General features: G+C 44.2%; 1 protein-coding gene across 2 annotated transcripts in view; it reads right to left on the reverse strand.

The window, feature by feature from the left end:
* Positions 1-4,491: 4,491 nt before the first annotated feature.
* The window catches only part of LOC147611279 (uncharacterized), a 59,263-nt gene continuing 42,311 nt past the window's right edge, over positions 4,492-21,443 (reverse strand). For both annotated transcript variants that reach the window (XM_086784340.1, XM_086784341.1), the window contains exons 7-14: positions 13,214-13,315; positions 12,217-12,330; positions 12,023-12,079; positions 11,856-11,922; positions 11,709-11,762; positions 5,071-5,145; positions 4,889-4,924; positions 4,492-4,807 (exon numbers count right to left, since the gene is read on the reverse strand). In XM_086784340.1, the coding sequence (XP_086640466.1) occupies positions 4,721-4,807; positions 4,889-4,924; positions 5,071-5,145; positions 11,709-11,762; positions 11,856-11,922; positions 12,023-12,079; positions 12,217-12,330; positions 13,214-13,315 (592 nt within the window). In that variant the 3' untranslated portion in view covers positions 4,492-4,720. The remainder of the gene's footprint in view (positions 4,808-4,888; positions 4,925-5,070; positions 5,146-11,708; positions 11,763-11,855; positions 11,923-12,022; positions 12,080-12,216; positions 12,331-13,213; positions 13,316-21,443) is intronic.

Here is a 21,443-nt window from a genome sequence, read left to right on the forward strand (position 1 = left end):
AGCACTCTCCTTGGAACACGAGCTCACGCTCTAGGTTCAATAGGCTTGACTATTGGTTCTCGAGCCATCAGGACTACATATCTAGGTTTAGCTTTGGGGCGTAGGATGGTCCCATGTACCCTAGGGGTTGGTACTCCAATGGATGTTTCAGGTAATGATTTTGGAAGTACATTTGTCGAATGGGTCATTGGGTATCCCACTACTGGTATATTGGTTGGCTTGTAGCTCTCCGTTCGTGTGACTATACAGTCTTTCAATTTTCCACGCTCCTTGAGCACGCACTCTTGCCTCTAAGGGAGTGGCTAATTTTTCTCTTTCAAGAGGTACTGCCTCTCTTTGGATGGCACTATTCTCTCTCATCCTTTCTTCCCTGATTGGGTCCAGTGGGGAAGGAATCTGAAAGTTGGCATTCGGTCTACAGCTATAGAATGAGAATCCTTGGTTCTCCGCTAGACTTGCCTCTTCTTGAAGTAATTTCCTCCTGGGGAAGGTCTTCCCTTCTCTTCCTCCTATTGTCCTTTCACTACTCGGGTAGGCTAAGGGAGGTGCAACCTACCTAACCCTCTGTGTATTCCTTGCCTCCTCAACAAGTCTTGGGGTATAGATGTTACCTTCCTCATCGTTTGATCTTTGGTGGGCTGGTAACACTTGCTTATTAGGGGCACTTTAGGGAATCGAAATGATTCGTACAAGTCCCTAGAAATATTAATGATTGTGTAAAGGTTGTGTGATCCATCCTCATAAAACATCATTCCTTGATTGTTGACTCTATGCCTCCTCACGAAAAATTTATCAATGACATTAGGAGTTGAGCCTTTACTAGCTCTGTTTGAGCATTGGTAGCTCCTTGCAATCTTTTTGGCCTTTCTATCTCATCAGCCATGGCCAAAGGTCTAACCTTCTCAATGTCCCTTTTTAGGATACAGAGGTCTAATTTCATTCCGCACAATGATGACATTGGCCATCTCTCTCCAACAGTATCTCATTTGTGTCAATGAAGACTGAGACTCGATTAGTTATGTGGAAACAATAACGTTGTAAGACATACACGCCATTGGTTGCGGTGTTGCTAGGTTGCAGTGTTGCTAGCCTCACTTCTAATCTGTTCACTCATGGCCCTTCTCTCACCCATTGGTCTTCCAGATTGGGACAATTCAAATCTTTCCAATGACTCACCTCTGAACACTCCATGGTCTCGTTCATCCATGTCCAATTTTGGATGCTGAATTGGTCTAATTCCCCAGAATCCTGATATGATATTCTCTGTTGTGAAGGATTCTCGATCTACTTCCAAACTATTCTGAACTGAAATCTGGAGCTACAACGGTGAGATTGATTCTTCGTCATGTTCCACTCCCTAATGTTTCGTGCTCAAATGTTGGGTTCAAGTATGAAGTTGTAAATGCATAAGCACTTGGTCCAACGCCATAATCACTTGTTGAGGTTCTTTTTATGATTTTCCTTGATTTTTTCTATCTAGGTCTAAGTCTGAGGTGGTTTTCTCCAAGATTTAGCAAGTTTAAGTCTAAGGTGATGGTCAAAATCCATCGAATTGGCTGGTTTTTTTGAGTTTTTATGTTTTTGGAATTTTGTTTCAGTGGAGCGATTTTTGTTTGAACGATTCAAGAACTAGATGATCCTACTTTTGGGATCAATATGTGATTCTAGATTTGGACGATTCAATTCTTGGATCGTTAACGATCCTTGACTCACAATCCAAGACTTGGATCCGCGATTGCACTTTTGGGATTATTTCAATGTTTCTTCTAGTTGTTTACCTATAGAATGAACCATGACATGGAATGGAGGTGTAGTGCACCAAGACTTGGTTGGGAAAGGACTGATCACCCTGTCTCACTTTAAAAGTCTCAAGGAAATTTTATCTCATGTGTATTCTAGTGGTATGGGCCACTAGGATCTATAGCGACGGGGTAGGGGCTTTATGTCTGGTGAGTGCCCAACGGCACTTACCCTAGTTTCATCGCACTAGGTTATTGTCCCTTGGGGGTGTGTCTATATTTTTTAACCTTGATACGTCCTATCCTTATAGGGGATAGTTACTCTAAGGTAGACATAGGTTACTAGAAAATCGAAAGGGTAATTTGGATGGGAATGCTAGGATTGGGAGGGTGAATCTTTCACCTAGTTTTGTGTTGACTTATATGATTTCTTAAGAGACGGGTATGTCAAATCGATGGGCATTTCATTTGGTATTGGCAGTAGGTCTAAGCAAGGATCTCTATTGCTTTAGACCACAACTTCGGGATCATAGTCAATACCTTTTTCGGAATTGGTTGTTGTTCCGTTAGGATATAGACTGTATGTCGTGAATTGTGCTGAGATTAGGGGGGAGAGCTCCCTACTGGAGTTTATTGTAGTCTAATATGGTCCTAGCCGGATAATATAGTCAGTTTGGTCATTTTCGACCAAGTCGTGGTTTGGCTTATGGTTGTCGTGAAACGCTCCTATCCAGAGATTCAACGGACTTGTGTTTTTCTCGTAATCCTCAGTCCGATGGACATACATAGAGGTTGGAATTAGATTTTGGAGGTTATGCTTTGTGCATATGGCTCTAAGGGACCATTTTATTAAGGGAGGTACATCTCTAGTTCGAGTTTGCCTATGATACTACTAAGCATATAGTTTCGATATATAGCTAGAATATGTTTGGTAAGGGTTTGGTTAAAAGCCACATTCCCTAAGACTTTGATAGCTTAAAGGAGAGGCAGTTGTGGTGCCTAATAGTTTTAGGAATCTCTAAGAGGAAGGTATGGTATTCCCTAGGTAGCACGAGGAATTGCTAGATCCTGAAAAAGGATGGGTATGATGTTGCAACAACTAGCATATAGTTGTCTGTGATTTCAAGTTTCCAATTCCATGAGAAGTTGGTGGATTGAAGGATGGTTTATGTTCTTCAAGGACCTAAGAAGGTTATGCTTTTTCTATCTTGTTCCCACGATTATATGCTAGAGGAACATTAGCTTCAATTGAGTTGGTTTCTTGATATGAGGCTATGTGGATTTGATAGGTAGGTATAAACCTGATTTCGAAGATAGTTGATGCAGGTAGCTAGATCCTTCTTCATTTATTTACAAGAGTGGAAATATCCTAAGTGGGGAAAAATATTACGTACCTAGCACTAACCCTTAGGGTTAGCCAACAGGTTTAGGAGAGTCCTAGGATTAGGAAAAGCATGCAGATTTAGGTAGCTAAGATTCAAATTTAATAAATCCAAGGTTATGGCTATTTTTAACTAGACTCTTCTTTATAACAACAATAAGCACTACATAAGTGAGTCTTGGGTTATTATGATTCATGGTAGTCTGGACCTAGACCAAGAGGCTTGGGTTATTATGATTCATGGTAGTCTGGACATAGACCAAGAGGCTTACTCCTACCATGGACATGGCAGATCATGGGTAGTCTTGCTGAGGGCTCGCATGGGAATGCATTGGTGGTATGGATGCTAGGACTGATTGGCATGGACCCCTCCAAGTGAACCTTAGCCCTTGGCTTAGGAGAGGTTTGTAGACACAAACCTACGGTTGGGTGGTGAGCTTGCCTACGCCCTTCTTTGTTTGTACTAATCTTGTATATCCCTATGTATTAGGCGACGCGTGGGAGGAGTCTCTTATAGTAAGGACTTAGTGTACATACTTAAGTACTTAAGACTAATAATAGAGACTAAATAATTTCTAAGTTTGACTGGCCTAGTATGAAAACTAGTCAATTGTATGTGTCATTTTTTACATTAAGTAATGGACAATCATTCCCTTGCAATAATTTACTTGTCAGCTTTTATCTTCCTCTTCTTACTTGCTCCCACATAGAGAAGTTGGGGATTGCTTCTTTAAGGTAATACCCGTCGACACATGCTTCGGTAAGGCTAAGGTAAGCTCTTGACTTGTACACACTACATTGGTCTAATTCTAGAGGACATACTTTGTTTGTTTCACAGAGCATACTCTCCAATTGGTCAAAAGGAAGATGGTAAAGTGCATCTAAAGTTGGGTTATTCTCCTATCAAACAAAATGCCAAGCAAGCCATTCTTGTCAGGCTAAACGTTGCACATAAAGTTTTTGGGGTGAACATAGACTACAAGCTTGGTAACTTAAGAAGGAAGATGACTCCCATGCAGTCAAAGAGCAATTGGGACAAAAATTGGATGTGATTGGAGAAAAAGCAAAGCATGATGATTGTGCTTGAAGGTCCAAAAGAAAAGTAAGTAATATAATTTACTTAAATAATGTACTAAAAAAATTTCAGAGGATTTCTTCTTGTCAAAATATCTACTCGTCGATAGAAAAAGCCCTTTCTCAAACCCAAGTTCCTTATAGACCCAGGTGAATTTTGACCTTCATACACATTTCTCTATATGTCACCACACAAATTAGCTTTCATTCAGCCGCTTAAATGCCCCTTCAACTAACAATTTGCAATACAATGTCCAAGGCAAAGTGTTAATGATGTTAGAAGTGAAAGCATCAATGAAATGGAAAATGGATTAACATAAAAAGCCAAGATAACCCAATATGTAACATATCCTCTTTTGCATAACACTAAAAATTGGCAAAAGAGAGCAAACTTAACCCTCTATGTAGTATAACCTCTTCTATTAAAGATATCCAAAGGGGAATATCACATTTCTAAGTATGCCCATTCCCTTAAGTACACTGGTAGAGCCATTGGTGTGCAACTTTAAAGGCCTTGAAGCAAAGTCTATCCACTGGCTCTTTCCATTTCTCTCTCAGCTTTCTCCATTCGCGCTTTATAAGTTCTCCATTCAAGATGGCAACGCTCCCTCACCTGCACAGCAAGAGAGATCAATGGCACTAAAGATTGTGAAAAGCATAAGATAAACAAGCAATTAAACCGTCAATATCTTACCCCTTCCCAAGGAGCCTTGCCACCTGCTGCTTTCCCCTAAAGCTCAGAAAATTGCAGAGTGAATAGAAAATAAATTTAGCTGAAAACTCATGGAAAGAGGAGATTTGATTTAAAACTGTCAACTAACTTTAAAAATATAAACACAACTAGCCAATATCACAAAAAGAGCATTTGGAACATACTTGGTTACCCAAGGATGGGACGACTTTGTGTACAATGTACTGTGAATCCACAACTCCTATCTTCTCATGGGCAGGCTGCAAAACAAGAAACGAATATGCTGACCTTACAACCACAGGTGAGACAATTTTCACTTATAAAATTACTAAGAATCTCAACATATGCCATCATAAGCTTGCAAAATCAGCCTAAGAAACCAAGAAGTTAGACTGAACTTGCAAATCTGAATCTCACTCCCTCCCTGACATCCCCTCTTTCCTCCATCTTCAGCCACAAGACCTCCTGCTGTGCCGCCCTAGCAACATGAGGCCCCTGTGCTTTTCCTTTCTACCACTGTTCCTCGTCTCCAGTGCCACCACCACCATTGCCTTTCGCCTTCTTTGTCTTTGCTTTCCAGCCAGAACCTCCCTGCCATGGGTCTTTTCATAATTCTTGGGTTTGTTTTTCTCTGTGCAGACTGGCCCTTTTTCTGTGCCCATTGAGTGGCCTTTGGCTGGCCTGTTTGCTGCCCACCTTCTGGACTGTTATGCACTCAAGAAGATGCATATCTACATTTTTGCTCGGGTTCACTGACAAGGGTGGGCGGCTTCCAGGTTGCCTTTGAGGTGGCCTCAGTTTGGTTTGTGGTTGCTGGACACAGGCAGGCTGCCTGCACGGATGTGCATTGGCAGGCAGCCCCAAGCTGATTGGGTGAGCTGTAGGCCGCTATACATCATCTTGAACAAGGCTACTTCCGAATCGAGTATTTTGCTCGATAGAGACATGGCTTCTCCACTGAAATGGACCGTAACCTCACCCAGGTCAGATTCTTCATTGCCCAACAACTACCATGAGGTCCTCCCAACCATCAGTCAACAATTGGGACATAAGGTGGAATCCTGGAAACAACAGTATCCACCCTAGCAGGGATTGTGATCTCCAAGGTCTTTAGCCCTGTTAAAATGCCTCTTTTTTATTTAGCACATCGATTTTTCCAGCCTCCAAGGTCAATGCTTTCCCTGCTACAAGATTGGGCATTTGGTGATAATGTCTACAGAAGGGAGCACTTCCACACGCCCTCACCAGTAATGAGGCCACCTTTCTCCCTCTCCACAACACACTCAGGAGGGTGGAAGCTACAGCGCATCCCCCTTAAAAATCTCTCCCCAACACACTCAACACCTCCCCTCCCCCTCCAACAACAACAACAACAAAAAAAAAAAGGGGGGGCTGGGGCGTTGGATGGGAAAGAAAAAGCAAAAACACCACCCCCATAGAAGGGAGAAAACAAGGCACACACTAAGAACCACCAGCCCGCGGATGGCTGGCCTGACACTGGAGGCACCAGCACCCACGACAGCGACCTCAGGCCTCTTTCGTGCCCACAAATGGTTATGACACTTTACACCAAGAGCAGGACTTGATCCTTGAGGCAGCACCGACAAATTCCCAGCAGTGGCCACCTTCCTAACAAGACTCCCTTACCCTTCCCACCTCAATGAGAACCCTGGTTAACAGTGCAATTCTCTACAATTGGATATGAGCCATGAATGCCATCGGGTGAAAAAGCAACAGACCACACAACCTCAACAAGTCTCACCGCTTCCCTCACTTGGAAAGTCTGGTAGCACCTGAATCCTTAGAGTGAGTTCCAGCCAATTATCTATCCATACTCGGATGTGGTAATAATCTTTGTACCTAGGGGGGATAACATAACATAGTAGAACTATCAGGTAAACAAATACATCTGAGTATTCTCATCCAGGGTCGCGATCCCTAAGAATACTCACTCTATTTAGGGTAGTGATCCCTCATAGAGAGGGGACGTCATCAGCAACATTGATGCATGGCATATTTGGTGGGCCTGTTGCAGCGGGGCCATTGAGGGCATTCTCACCACAAGTCTCGATGACCTCAAGAGTGGTGCGGGTGGCCTACATCTGAGTGCCCATCCACGTGCTATCTGGGATCTGCTCTTGAAGGCACTGAAAGGAGGTAAGGTTGTGGCGCAAGCTCCTCTCTTACTAATGGAAGGTCACTAATCAACCCTAGGCTGTCAACCAAAGAAAGAAACTGATCTCCTAGAACGCCGTGCTATCCAGGGCTGCAGGGGCTGCCCCAGGACAGAAGGAGAAAGTCTCCAAGATCTCCTCAATACGAGTGCAAACCTCAATATCGCCCTCATTAGGGAGTCCAAGATCCTAGCCGTCTACTTACGATCACAAAGATGGAGTAGAAATGTGGCATGATCCGAAAAGAAGGTGCTAGCGAGGATACCCACCAAGTTGCCCTTGTCGCGCAAGTGGTTCTTCAACATCAGGTATCCCGATGGTGCCAGAATGAGGGCAGCCATGGGGTATAGAATCCCCTAGTGGGTATCGTGGGCAGCCCAATAGCCATGGTACAAGAATGAAGGGAGGAACAAGGGGTTGGAGGTTTCCAAGAAGGGATCTAACTGTCAGCCCAAGAAAGGTACAAGGCTTCAGCCCAAGGAGGGGACAAGAAGAACAAGTGTATGCAGAACAGAGCATTAGACATTGGAGCAATCCAAGGTTGCAACATAAGGTTTTACAGACAAGATCCAAGTGGTCAAGGGTGCCTCAAGTTTTGGAAGTAGGATGCCAAGCATGAAGTCCACATCGATTGGCTGCGTTTTCCTGTCTGGACCAAAAACAGCCACCTTGGTAGTGTGCGTTTTCCAAATCTACACCAATTCAGCACCTCTAGGACTTCCACCATGCTCTGATACCAATGTAGCATGCAGAAGAATTGCATGTCTTAAGAACTATGCAAGAAACACAAAGATGAACAAAGAAGAGAGAGATGTTGCTGAAAAACCGTGTTTTCTCCATATATGTGTCAAGATGTACATAGATCCTAGCTAGCATGGCCTCCAAAAGGAATCTCCTATGCCTATGATGTCCCACCTAACAGGGATCAGATGACTAAAAATTGAACTGACCCTTGCTATTTATAGACTCATGAAACTGACCCTACATCTACCCGGCTACCTGTCGGCCAAGTTGATGGACAACAAAACACCAACAATCCCATAAAATAGCTGGTCAATGCTTAAAAGGCTCCTAATCCTAGCTAAAATAGGGGAGTTAAGTATGTCCACATCTATGCATGTAACATCAATATCACATGCGTGGAAGCTGTGTGTGTCTACTTTCAGCCCTAAGTAACTGAATAGGAACCTTGATGCAAGTCACCAACAAGGACAGAGAAGAGAGATATAGCTGTACTTCCAGTATAATATATAGTACAAAAAGTGTGAATATGACTGTACAAATCTGTGGCCTTTGGCCTTCCAAAAGATAAATCTAAGATAAAGCCCCGACTCTTGACCTGCCCCAAAAGGAGGTCAGATGACCTATCTCTTGGCCTTGCCTTCATATACAGGCTCTTCACATGCCCGACCTGCCTATCGAAAAGCAAGGACAACAACCCAACCAAATAATCATCCCGACTTCATCTGCTGCAGGCATTTGTAGGAAACGTTTTAGAAACACTTAGGAAACGCGCTTTTGGAAACACCTGGTAACTAGGCTCCTAATGCTAGTCCTGATGGGTGGTAATGCCTGCCTAGGCTGAGCATGATGGAAAGGCTACAAAGGTAGACCAAGGGCGGGGAGGCAAGCACTGCTAGGCTTAGCGGGCTGCAAGCCTCCAATGGCTTCATTGGCCCCTCTCTAGAATGGCTGTGAGGTGGCAGACAAAACACTACCTTGGCAAACCTATTAACTTGATCCGCTGCAGGAAGTGGGTGCTGTCCAGCTGGAGGAATGCGAGGTGGCAAGGTAGGTTTTTTGGGAGGCAATGAGAACTTGAAGGGTAGGGAGTCCAACCGCCCTCACGACAGCGGCCGCCATTGTGTGGGGGCTCAAGAACCCGTCGCCAAGAGAAGTGCACATACTCCTTGGGGAGGCCTAGGAAGTAAACCATCACTGGAAAGCCACTCATGCCAGCCAATGGGTCTAAATCCAGAGAGAAACAGTGCGTCCATCCTGGCGAAGTACACCTGGAAGCCCTGTACTGCGACAGGGCTCAACATGAAGACCTCCACTAACGCGATCAAGTCAAACTCTATCCAAAAATATCCTTTGCCCAGAAACTAGACATCTATGATACGTTACTGCTCACCTAGCTCGTTTGAAGCCTATGGACTTCTCTTTTTGCTTTCTTGAGCAAGACTACTAGCTTGGTATTAACTAGGGTGGTTTACAAGAGGTCTCAGATCAGATCTGTCGCCAGTCTGGTCTGCTGCCAACAAACTTGAAGACCAAGATTTGGGCTTCAATAGAAGCCACGGAAGAGGCAAGGAGTTGAGGTCTGCATCGGAGAGATGACAGCTGAAGTGGACCTCAAATGGGGTGGACGAAGCAGCTGCCATGGAATCCCCTGAAGGGAAGAGCCAAAGAGTGCCAACAAACTGCCTGTTTTGCAGCTTTTGCATAGTTCCCAGTCCAAAGATCTAAGAGAGTTGGAACACATCAAACTCTCAGGTTGATTGTTACTGAGTCCTAAAGGAATTGGATTAAGCCAAAATAAAGATTCCCTTAAGGGGAGGGGGTCTTCTATTGTTCATTATTTGTTCATCTAAGTAAATATTTCATGAGATTGGAAGCAAGGCCTTATCTGTGTGGTTGTTATGGTCAGTGTGTACATGATCTAAGTGTGTGTGTGAATGGCTGGTTATAATATTATCTAGATATTTGTGTGCACTTGACATAAGCAGTGATGTCACTGAGGCAAACCTTTGTAACCTGTAAAGGTGCACGTACTTCATTGAAGAAATACATCAATAGTCACATCATTGAGTTGTGTACTTTTCTCTCTCTAAAAGCTTTGTTTTCTCTCTAACCCTCTCTCCTTCACTGTTGTCTGTTTACACTCCATAGCCATGTATCTCTTCGACCCTCCATAGTTGCAGCTACTGTCCAGCTCCACCATGAAACTCAAGATTGTATCAGAGCAGGTGCCTACTACCTCAATATGCTGCCCTGATTAGCGGTTCTCCCCCTTGCCTGATTTCAAGGACTTGCATCGCCTGTAGCCACTGCAAACTCTGCTACCTCATCGACTGCAGCCAGCATCGCCAAGCGCTAGCAGCCTGCCCTGTCAACATCGACCTGTTCCTGCCCGCCTGTCTATGTCAGCACCTGCAGCAACCAGCCGCCTTGCAACTGTCGCCACCAACTATGCTGCCTTCTGCAGCTTCTCCCACCAGCAACCTGTTCGCCTGGAGCCTCACAACCAGTGCCCAGTCAGCTGCACATCTGCAAAAAAAATATCCGCCAAGATCTGCACATCTGCATCAAAAAGAAAAAAGAAAAAAAGGAGAAACGAGTGGACACTGTTGTAGTACCCGAGAAGAACCTACAAAATCAACCAGCAAAAGGTATTCATTTGGGGCTTTATTTAATTTCTGAAAATCCTGCTTAATTAAAGCATTAATCTTAAATTTCCCATCTTTTTTCAAAATTGAGGGCATATATCAAGCAGTGGAGTGTTTCTACAGCCTCCTATAGCATCAGTTTCAAAAAGCCCTAATTTTGGGAAACCCTAATGTTTCCTGAGGGATGAGATGAAAAATCTGCTTTATGTAATGATTCAGCCTCTAAGCCACCAAATGAGTAGGCCAAGTTGGTATCAAGGGGGATTGATGACAAATGTGGTGCTACAAAGCACAAATGTGTGCTTCCTTGTGTGTCGAATTTCTGTGTTTTTTTCTGTCAAGATATGTGTTTGTGTTTTGTATGTTAGACCAAGTTGTGTTTTGTGTTCTAGATCAAGTGTTTATCATGGTTGTAACCACCTTTGGTCACCTTATGATGTAGGCCATGTGGATTGTGTGTGATCTGGTTTCTTCCTGGTTGTTAGCTCTGGACTACGGGTCCTGATTTATCCTTGCAATAGCAGGAGAGATGTCCCTGAGGGGGGTTTGTTGGAAGCAAGGGCTTATCTCAGTGGTTGTTATGGTCGGTGTGTACTGATCTAAGTGTGTGTGTGAATGGCTGCTAAGCCATGTTATGTGTGTACTTAGTCAACATAGTGTGTAAGTGTGTGTCTATGTATGAACCCACTCTTATGTGTGAGGAATTTGCAAGTGATTTATCCTAGCAAATGAGTCCTAAAGGAATTGGATTAAGCCAAAATAAAGATTCCCTTATGGGGAGGGTGTCTTCCATTGTTCATAATTCATTCATCTAACTAAATATTTCATGTGATTTGCAAGTGATTTATCCTAGCAAATGCATGACTAAGATAAGCCTATATGTAAATTGTTTGCACATCAAGTTGAACTGGGCAGTTACACAACGCATGCAGTCTGGCAAGCTGCTTGAGAGGCGGAGGCATTGCACTTGGGTCGGCCATGCAGCATGGCATGTATGGTGCAGAATGGCCCACTTGAGTTTTCATGATCGCCTAAGTACCACATTTAAAACTTGTAGACCACTTGAATGGACCATCAAAATAAGGTTATCAATACTTACAAAGCTCATGTGACCTCAACTAGATGATCAACAGATTCAGGAAAATCAGCCTCATATAGGGCATAAACACTTGCGAAACTTTTAAACTCACATCTTGCAAAATATCTAATCTCACGTAGCTCAGTAAACTCCCAGCGATTACTAAGTCATTCTTTTCTCACCTCAACACATTTTCCCAAAGTGAAATCCAAGCCCCAGCCATGGACAAGATCATTCTGCAAGGCCCACACAAAATTTTCCGTGTTTAGTCAATAGAAACTTTGAGACCTTTCAAATCAGTAATTCATTGGCAAGGCACAGTTTCACACCTGTATCATATGCCAAACACAACGCCATGATGCCCTTGAAAACACGGGTGCCATGATCTCCACAAACCTAAGTAAAAAGTTTGCTGTGTAAACCTCTCAAATCATGAGGTTAATTCACTCAACAAGATAAAACGGTGATTATCAAAATAAGAAAGAATGGTATTCACCCTGCACATGGTGGTTTGTGGGGATCAGTACACCAACCAGGCTTCTCCTCTGTACTCCTGCATTAATTGAGGAACACCTCTGAAGCATTACAAGGTCATGCTTGAAAAATCAGGTAAATACCATTTCAATATAATTATCTGTTTTATGCATGAAAATTTGTTTAGATTACTCTAGGACTGCTATAAGATCTTACTTGTGCACTTCTGAATTACCCAGCCGCTTTGTCATTTGCCATGTCAAACCTCGGTCAGGTTCCAAGCCTGGCTGAGAAATCTCCAACCCGTGCTTTCGCACTAATCGAATGTACCTGAAAACAACTTCGCCATGAGCTTTAAATGTCATTTGCAAAACTGGTGTGAAGACAAAACCAAATCAGCACTTGCCACTTTGAGATGACAGCAACTTCATCTTCAATTCGTTCATCTTTATCTAAAGAAACCAATTGGCCTATGTGAACCTACAAAATATTATAGTGTCTATAGTATAGCAGTGTATCAATACCTATGAATTGCTGTAAGCTATGTGCTAGGGCTACCACCATGTCACTTCAAGGCTGGAGGACCTTCACCTTCTGAATATCTTGCCACTTTCCAAGATGTCTAAATACTAGCCATCCCAGGACTGAAGCCTCATCTGTCCTCTTTGTGACTGGTTGATCTCAAGGCTCATCTTCATCCTCTTCTCATAATCTGTGCTAGTAAGTCTCATGGAGGAAGGGCCTGACTGAGGTCCTCTCTTCTCGTATGCTGCGTAAGCCTCTGTTTGTTTCAATGCTAAATTATCCCACATCTGTGATTCTCATACTTTAATGACTACAGAAGGATCAAAAGCCCTTTCAGGACAGGTGATGGTAGCAGCCTTGAACTTCTCAAATATTCATTGTCCACTCTACCTCTTGCTGGTATGTACAAGAATCTCATTACGAGACCTAGAGCTGCGTGCTTCTATCATCTCATTAGTATGGCTGTCTGTGACTGTCTTGTACAACAGAATGGTGATAGACCCATGATGCATTATAGGAGAAAAAAGTACATGGCTGAGCACCAATACTACTTTAGTCCATTAGATACATCTAAGATCTGGTTGCTTTAATAAGTCTTCAATGGATAGCCTTCACATATATATCAAGCTTCAAAGTATCACTGCATCCACCTAAAAGGTTCCTGGTTACAGAGAACTGGAAAACTTACTCTTCTGCATTGAAATGTGCAACATCCAAGTCTTCATCCCAGATGAATATGTATTCAAAAGGTTCAACTACATCAGGATGGAGAAATCTCTTTGCAAACCACCTGCATTTATTAAAAAAAGGCAACCATCAGGCCAAAAGAAAGCAAATATTATTTACCTTGCTTGAATTTTTTGTTACAAGAAACAAAGCCATTCCCTTAACTTTGGTCATTGTTTCTATTTCTTTAGTTGATGCAGCCTCTCATGTGCAAGGACTAGAAGAAATCCAAAAGGATAACAAATCAGTGCAAGAGGTACCATTACTGAAAAAATGCACCTAATGAATACCATGAATGAAAGGGTCGGTTCTACCAAGCCTGCAACCATTAATGTCAATTTCAAGCACTAAAGGAGGACAACAAAGCACTCAAACAAAAGTAGGTCAATCTACTAATGAATAACATGAATGAAAGGGTCAGCTCTCCAAGCCTGCAACCAATACTGTCAGCAAAAAAAGCACTCACACAAAGTAGGTCACTCTATTAATGAATAACATGAACGAAAGGGTCAGCTCTACCAAGCCTGCAGCCAATACTGTCAGCGAAAAAAACATTCACACAAATGTAGGTTAATCTCATAACCCTAGAAACGCACATATCTTTAGGTGAGTGAGTAGATTCAGCTGCCCCAAAAAACGGATCAATTGGCATGGCATGATGTTTGCATTCACTGCATCCCCACTAGTAACAAATGCTTTGCAGAGGGTGGAAAGGGAGGAATAAAGGGAAGTCCAGCACATGGTGATGATAAGATCCTTTGTAACAACCTCATTTTTCCATAGACCCTTGCAAATTATCGCTTGGAATGTACACAGATTAGGAAACAACCTACCTTCATTACCTTGAATGTAATTGATTCAATAACAGCTGAGATTCAGCAAGCCCTTCTTGAAGGTGTGATTGACATCTACTACTCCAAGAATGCCACTTGATGGCAAGGCGTGCAGACATTGGGCATTCGTGGAAAGGTTCTACATGGAGAGAGCTGGACATATTAACTCCTAACATTTCTGTGCACACAGCATGCAAAGGGTTGCCCAGCTGTAGGCATGCTATCTTCTTCTCACACTGGCAGCCAATGGCCCTTCTCCTAAGCTCCTTTTGAGCTCGATGAAGGTTTTCTTGCTTTTTGCAGTTGGCTTGTACTAGTCTGTTACTTTTTGCAGTTGGCTTGTACTGGTCTCTTTTTAAAAAAAATAATGTGCTGAGCTTAGAGCTTCACGAGCTCTGTGATGGCAATGATGCATCCACTTCACCAGGCTGCGCTTAAATCATTTGTTCTTCTCAATGTTCCCAGTCGTTGCCTCTGCTCTGCACTCATTGGTATTGCCTGCGTTTTCTGAGCACTCAAATCTCTGAGAGCGAAGCAAGCTTTGGTGCTGGACAGGCTCCCAGTCATTGCCTCATGTTTTTTTCTTTGCTTTGCCTTTCTGCTTGTGCTAGTTTTCGAGGAGTTCTCTGAGGAGGGCCTGGTGTTGTGGCGACACTTCTCCTTCTTCGTAAATTATTCAGGAGCCATATTCCAGTACCAGCTCCCTAGGTCCTTCTCACGCACAAAGGGGATAATGAGGGGATCCTAAACTTTCATATTTCATTTTGTAACAATTGGTTTTCCATAAAAGAGACTTCTATTAAGTATTGACTGTTGACATGCAAGCCTTGGAAGTCATCCGAAGAGGGAGGATGACTCCAGAATAAATCACTCATGGCAAAGACAATTAGGAAGATACTGCTGACATATAACACATGTAGGAAAATGTGAAAAGAAAAGAATGTCAACCCACTGTTGCTCCCCCAGCTGCCATTCACTTTTTTCTATTATCAACTCAAGATGGTTTCTATACGCCTACATTTTCTGACATAAATTGATTGATCCAGTGGTGATTTGGTGTGACAGAAGGATTGCAAATGCACTAGTGATATCTGCCAATCAGCCCCAACAAAGCTGCCTAGGTATATATGATGTATGCTCTGTCCTCTCCTACTCTCTCTCTCTCTCTCTCTCTCTCTCTCTCTTTTCTACACATCTACTTCAGTTTTGTGCGTTATTTTCATCGTGAAAGATTGCTTAATTTTGAGCATTGAAGATTCCGCATGTTACATTGGTATCAGAGCCTTCTTCAAGTGTGAAGATTCAGCCGGAAAAACCAGAAAGAAAAGAAAGATTTTTTTTTCCGCTCGTGTGGTTGGTTTTTAGACTTCGGTGGACCACCCCCTTTCAATGTGACTCCTGTCCTTTGAAGGACGGTTGGTTTTCAGCCTCTGGAAGTCTTCTACACACATAGTGGATGGTCAGAATGCGCTCCAAAAAGGAAGTGCATTTTCATGCTATGGCAAGCTACAACAAAGAGAGAGAACGACAACCTTGGGACCAGAGTGCACCAGGCAGTCCATCTAGAAATTTAGGCATGAGTGTCACAGAGATGTTCCGACAGATGATGCGAGCAGTCGCAGTACAAGGTACCAAATTGGAAGAGCACAAGGTGTAGATCTTGGCTCTGGAAGAGCGCATCCATTCTCCAACTCCTCTTTTTCTATCTCCTCCTCCCTCTCCTTCTGTTTCCCAAATTCCATATCCTCTACAAAATGACCGTTTTGAGGGGTCACGACCGCAACCGAGTTCTTTGCTCAAGTGAAGATTTGACAGATGGAAGACCGTGCCCAGGTAGTCCGTGCTGCTGCACAAGACAACGCCAGGCGACATGTGAAACACGAAAGATACCTTGTGGATTTGGACGCAAGAATGACACCAGCGGTTTCCTCGAGTCATTTTCCCGAGAAAATGAAGTTCAGTAAGTATAATGGTAAACTCACCCCACAACTTTGTATTCCTGGTCGCATCAGTTTGAAGCTTATTTTGCCACAATTAGAAAAAGTGACACTGACAAAGTGATCTTGGCTAGTTGGTATTTGGAAGGTGAGGTCTTTCCTTGGTGGACCTAGTGGGCTCATGCCCACACCAGATTAGGTATGGCAACTTATGTTTGGGACGAGTTTGTCCTCGACCTTAAGCGGCGGTTTCTACCGCCCAATTACCTTGAGCGACTCGAACACAAATTTAGGAAAGCGTGTCAAAACGCGCACCAGTCCTGTAGTTTGCCAATAAAATTTCAAACTTATGTTTGTTAGCACATTCATCCCCAATTTCTGCCCATTTATGGTGTCCTTTTGGTCCCTTTTGCATGGCCCTTGATTGTGGGCTGGCCACCCCTATTTTACATATTTTTCTGGCATTTTTCCCCAGCTTGTATGGTTTTTTCCCAGTCGGTTAGCTACTGATGTCCAGTCGGCCAGCTCTCCCCACCTATAAATAGGTGGGCTGGCCTCTCACTTTTCCATCTTGCCTTGTATATCTTTTGCTCCCTCACTTGTGAGACTGCTTGTGTCTCTTGCTTGGGACTGTATTGCTTCAGTATATTCAGCATAGTTGCTCCATATCTCTCTCTCTCTCTCGCACTCTCTATTCAGTACACTCTAGTGCTCTTTTGCTTCCGCTCTGTGCACTCTTTCATGGTATCATCGCTCCTGGTTCAGCCATTCCATCTGCTGCCCCAGATTTAGCCCTATTTACAAACCCTTATCCTCTACGTTTTTCACAGATTTGCAGCCTTCTTCTTGTTGTGTTTTCTGGACAGCTTCTGCTGGTTGGTTCTCCTTCAGTTTGGCTTCATCGCTTGCGGCCAGAAGGTAACTTTTTCATCAGCGTTTCATTCCTACTTGGAGTTTGGATCTAGACGGCCTGTTTTTTCAGGACAGCAGCCCCCCTTTGGCTGCGTTTTCCTTTCCGGTGGACATTCCCTTGTGCAGAGGAGGATTGTGGCGGTTCGGGCTTTGGTGGCACCCTTGGTACCTGTGGAGGACACTTCTTCTTCTGAGATTGTGCATATTTCTGAGATTGAGCCCAAGCTTTTGTGATGGCTACTCCGACTACTCTTCATATGTTCTCTGAGTCTGCAAAGTTGGATGGTTCCAACTACACCTTGTGGAAGGTGAAGGTGAAATCGGCCTTGTGTGGCGTGGATCTTTGGGATTGGCTTGTTACACCAGCCAATGCCACCCCTCCCACCCTTGCTTTCGGTGGTGTGACTCAAGCACAGATTGATATTTGGCAGGTGAATGATCGTCATGTTCTCTCCTTTATGATGTTGAACTGTCAGGATTCTGTTCTCTCTCATGTGCGTACAGCAGATGCTGCACATGAAGTTTGGAAGGCTTTTGCATATCTCTAGAGATTAAGTCTCCGGGTCGGATTTTGGTGTTGGAAAAGCAACTTATGAACTTATCAGTTTCCGCCTTTCCATCTTTATCTGCTTTCATCTCTAAGATGAAAGATCTCCGGGACGAGCTTGCTATTTGTGGCAAGGATATCTCTACAAAGGACATGGCTATTCGGCTTCTCTCCAAGCTTCTAGAGAGGTTTGATGCATATTTTCAGTCTCTTGTTTCTTCTCCTCGTCTTGTTCTAGTTACTTGGGAGGAAGTTCTCCCCTCCATTATGCAAATTGAGTCTCGATTTGAGGAGCGGACTGGCACCTCTGGTGGCCCTCATGGATCTTTGGCAGCGCGAGATAAAGGGAAGAATCAACAAAAGAAAGGGAAAGGGGGTTCTGACAAGAACTCCAAGGATAACGACAAGGACAAAGACAATAGCAAATCTTCTAAAAACAAAGACATCGAGTGTCATTATTGTGGCAAGAAGGGTCATAAATCGCCCCAATGTCACAAGAAGAAGCGGGATGAAGCAACAAAGAACTCTTCCTCTACAGTGGTGTCTCAGACCAAGAAGGATGATGGCATTCTTCTATTAGCAGGTACTCGTCGTATACTTGCTCTTGTGACTTCTCAGTCACGGTCGTGGATTGTGGATCGGTGCTACTGCTCACATGACACCCCATCGAGATTGGTTCGAGGACTTCACTGCCAGGTCAGGCGAGATCACTTTGGGTGATTCTTCTTCCGTGCTAGTGCATGGACATGGCACCATCCCCATCTTCCGCTCTTCCTAGGACAAGAGGTACTTCTCTGACGTTCTATATATTCCAAATTTGGCTTTTAACCTTTTGTCAATGAGTGCTCTTACAGCTCAGGGTGCGGAGGTGATCTTCTCTCGTTATGAGATTACCATTCATGATAAGGCGACTGGTAGCATCTTGGCTCAGGGAGTCCAAGATAGTGGTCTGTACAAGTTGATCGCTCTGCTTTCTTTTGGTGCTTCTTCTGCTCTTTGGCATGCTCGGTTTGGCCATTTGAGGTATCAACTTCTACAACGAGCTTCTAAGGATGGGTTGGTTGAGGGTTTACCGACCATTAAGGCTCCATCTTCTGCTTGTTCCTCTTGTTTACAAGGGAAGCAACACCGAGCTGCCTTTCCGAAGGAGGCGACACACAGATCTTCAACATCACTTGCTCTTGTTCATGCAGACTTATGTGGTCCTATGAGTACCGTGTCTTTGAGTAAGGCGTTGTACATGCTCGTGATGGTGGATGACTTCTCCAGATATACTTGGTTTTTCTTTCTGAAGACCAAGGATGAGGCTTTTCAGCACTTCTGTGATTGGAGAGTTGAGGTGGAAAAAGAGACCGGTCGCTCGGTCAAGGCTCTCAGGACCAACGGAGGGGGTGAGTTTACATCCCAGGAGTTTCAGCAATATTGTAGGACCCATGGCAAGCTTACTACAACATATACTCCATCACAGAATGGAGTTGCAGAGAGGAAGAATAGGACCATTATTATGGAGATGGCCCGTGCTATGCTTGAGCATTCTTCATTACCTCGACGTTTCTAGGCTGAGGCGGCTTCCACTGCTGTCTACATTCAGAACAAGTCTCCTATTGCTGCTCTTCCAGATAAAACTCCATATGAGGCTTTTCATGGTGAGAAGCCCTCCGTTGTTCATTTCCGGATATTTGGTTGTTCGGCGTATGTTCATGTGCCTAAGGAGCATCGCTCCAAATTGGACTCGAAGTCTCAGTGCATGACTTTTCTTGGATACAGCACTGTGTCGAAGGCATACCGTCTTTATGATCCTCAGGCCGGCAAAGTTGTTGTGAGCCGTGATGTGGTGTTCAATGAGACTCCTACATCTTCAGAGGGGGGTGGTGAGCTTCTTCTTCCTCCACCTCCGCCTCCGCCTCCGCCTCCTCCTCCTCCCTCTGCTTTTGTTACACCTCCAGCTGTGGATTCTCAGTCAGATGATGATGACTCTGCTCCTCCTCCAGCGAGTTCGAGCAAATATGTGCCTGGATGGTACTATCAGACAGTTCGTGATTCTGGGTTACGTGAGCTTCCTTTTGCTCCTCCGCCTGGTTCTCTTCGATGATATTCCAGAGTTACAGGGAAACAAATTCATGAGGGCAACATGTTTGTTAAGTATGCTCTTATGTCCTCTATCATTAATGGACCTTCTGATCCCACTTCTGTGGACGAGGCTCTTTCACATGAGCCTTGGCGTCGCGCTATGCAGGTAGAACTCGATGCTATCGAACGGAATGGCACTTGGATTTTGGTGCCTAGGCCACTGCAGCGTAAGGTGATTGGTGTGCGCTGGATCTTCAAATCGAAGTTCCGAGCTGATGGCAGCTTGGACAAGCACAAGGCGAGGTTGGTTGCCAAGGGTTATGCTTAGCACCCTGGAGTCGACTTCGATGAGACCTTCGCTCCGACGGCCCGGATGACTACCATTTGCACCGTTCTTGCTCTTGCAGGACATCATAGATGGCCTGTTTTCCAGATGGACATCAAGTCGGCTTTCCTGAATGAAGAGCTTACACAGGAGGTTTATGTTGATCAGCCACCGGGATTTGTTGTTCCAGGCAAACAGGATCAGGTGTACCGGCTGAAGAAGGCTTTATATGGTCTGAAGCAGGCTCCACGGGCTTGGCACCAGCGGATTGATGAGTTCTTTCACAAGCTCGGCCTGCGCCGTTCTCATGCAGATTCGAACCTTTATATCCTTCTTGAGAGGGGATTGATTGTCATCATTGTGGTCTATGTTGATGACCTCATCTTTACAGGTTCTTATTCTGTGAGGATCCGTTCAGTCATGGATGCCTTGGAGACAAGAGTTTGAGATGACGGATCTCCGCCTTCTACATTATTTTCTCGGCTTTGAGATTTGGCAGACCTCGAAGGGCATTTTCTTCTCTCAGCAGAAGTACACATAGGAGATTCTTGACAGATTTCAGATGATTGGATGCAAACCAGTAACTTCTCCTATGGATACTAGTGAGAAGCTTTCTCTACTTGATGCTTCTCTAGGGATTGATCAAGGACAGTATCGGATTCTCATCGGCTGTTTGGTTTGGTTGACCTACTCCCGATTGGACATATGTTTCGCAGTCAATTTATTGAGTTCTTTATCATTCTAACCTCGTCAGTAGCATTGGCGGTGTGCTCTCAAAGTTCTTCGGTACTTGCGTGGCACTCTGGACTTTGGCATCTTCTATGGCCAAGGATGCACTCTTGTTGGATGGTCTGATTCAGATTGGGCTAGAAATCCAGATACTCGGCGTTCGACCACTGGTTGTGTTTTTACACTCGGGTCTGGAGCCATTTCATGGAGTAGTAAAAAGCAGTCTACTGTGGCCCTTTCCTCTACAGAGGCGGAATATCGTGCGGTTTGTTATGCTGCTGTCACAAACCCCTATATTCTAGGGACATGCGGATGCGTGTTAGGCCTAGAAACATGCGGATGCATGTATGTATTATACCTGGGCATGTGTATGGATCATATGAGTGGATGCATATGAGTCCAAGGACATGGCAGGACATTTGTGGACTTTCGGGCGGTGCCCGTGTGGATTCCGGCCATGCACACATGGTGTGTTATGATGGCAGGCGGAATATTTTCAAGTACAAGAATGATGATAGGTGGTTCTCCAAGTTTACATGTGCACAATGCATAAATGATGCATGCCATAACTTTATTTTACTTTGCGTGACATTGTCTTGCTGCCTGGACAATGCTTGTTATTTTGGCTTGTGAAGTCCGAGGGACCGGGGACGCCCGGGCACCTTGTAGACACGTGTGTGCACTCCTCTTTGGGCCTGAAACTGTGGGCTTATGGGTTTTGCAGGTGGTAAGTGCGTCCACACTCAATTTACAGCTTACTTCATTTACTACTAAGGTTTATTGGTTTGCAGGTCCACACTCATTAACAAGTGGCCGGACAACTTATAATGCGTTCGCAT

This window comes from Cibotium barometz, chromosome 47, assembly GCF_041138505.1.
Source record: "Cibotium barometz isolate CiBa-2024 chromosome 47, ASM4113850v1, whole genome shotgun sequence".
Lineage (NCBI taxonomy): Eukaryota > Viridiplantae > Streptophyta > Polypodiopsida > Cyatheales > Cibotiaceae > Cibotium > Cibotium barometz.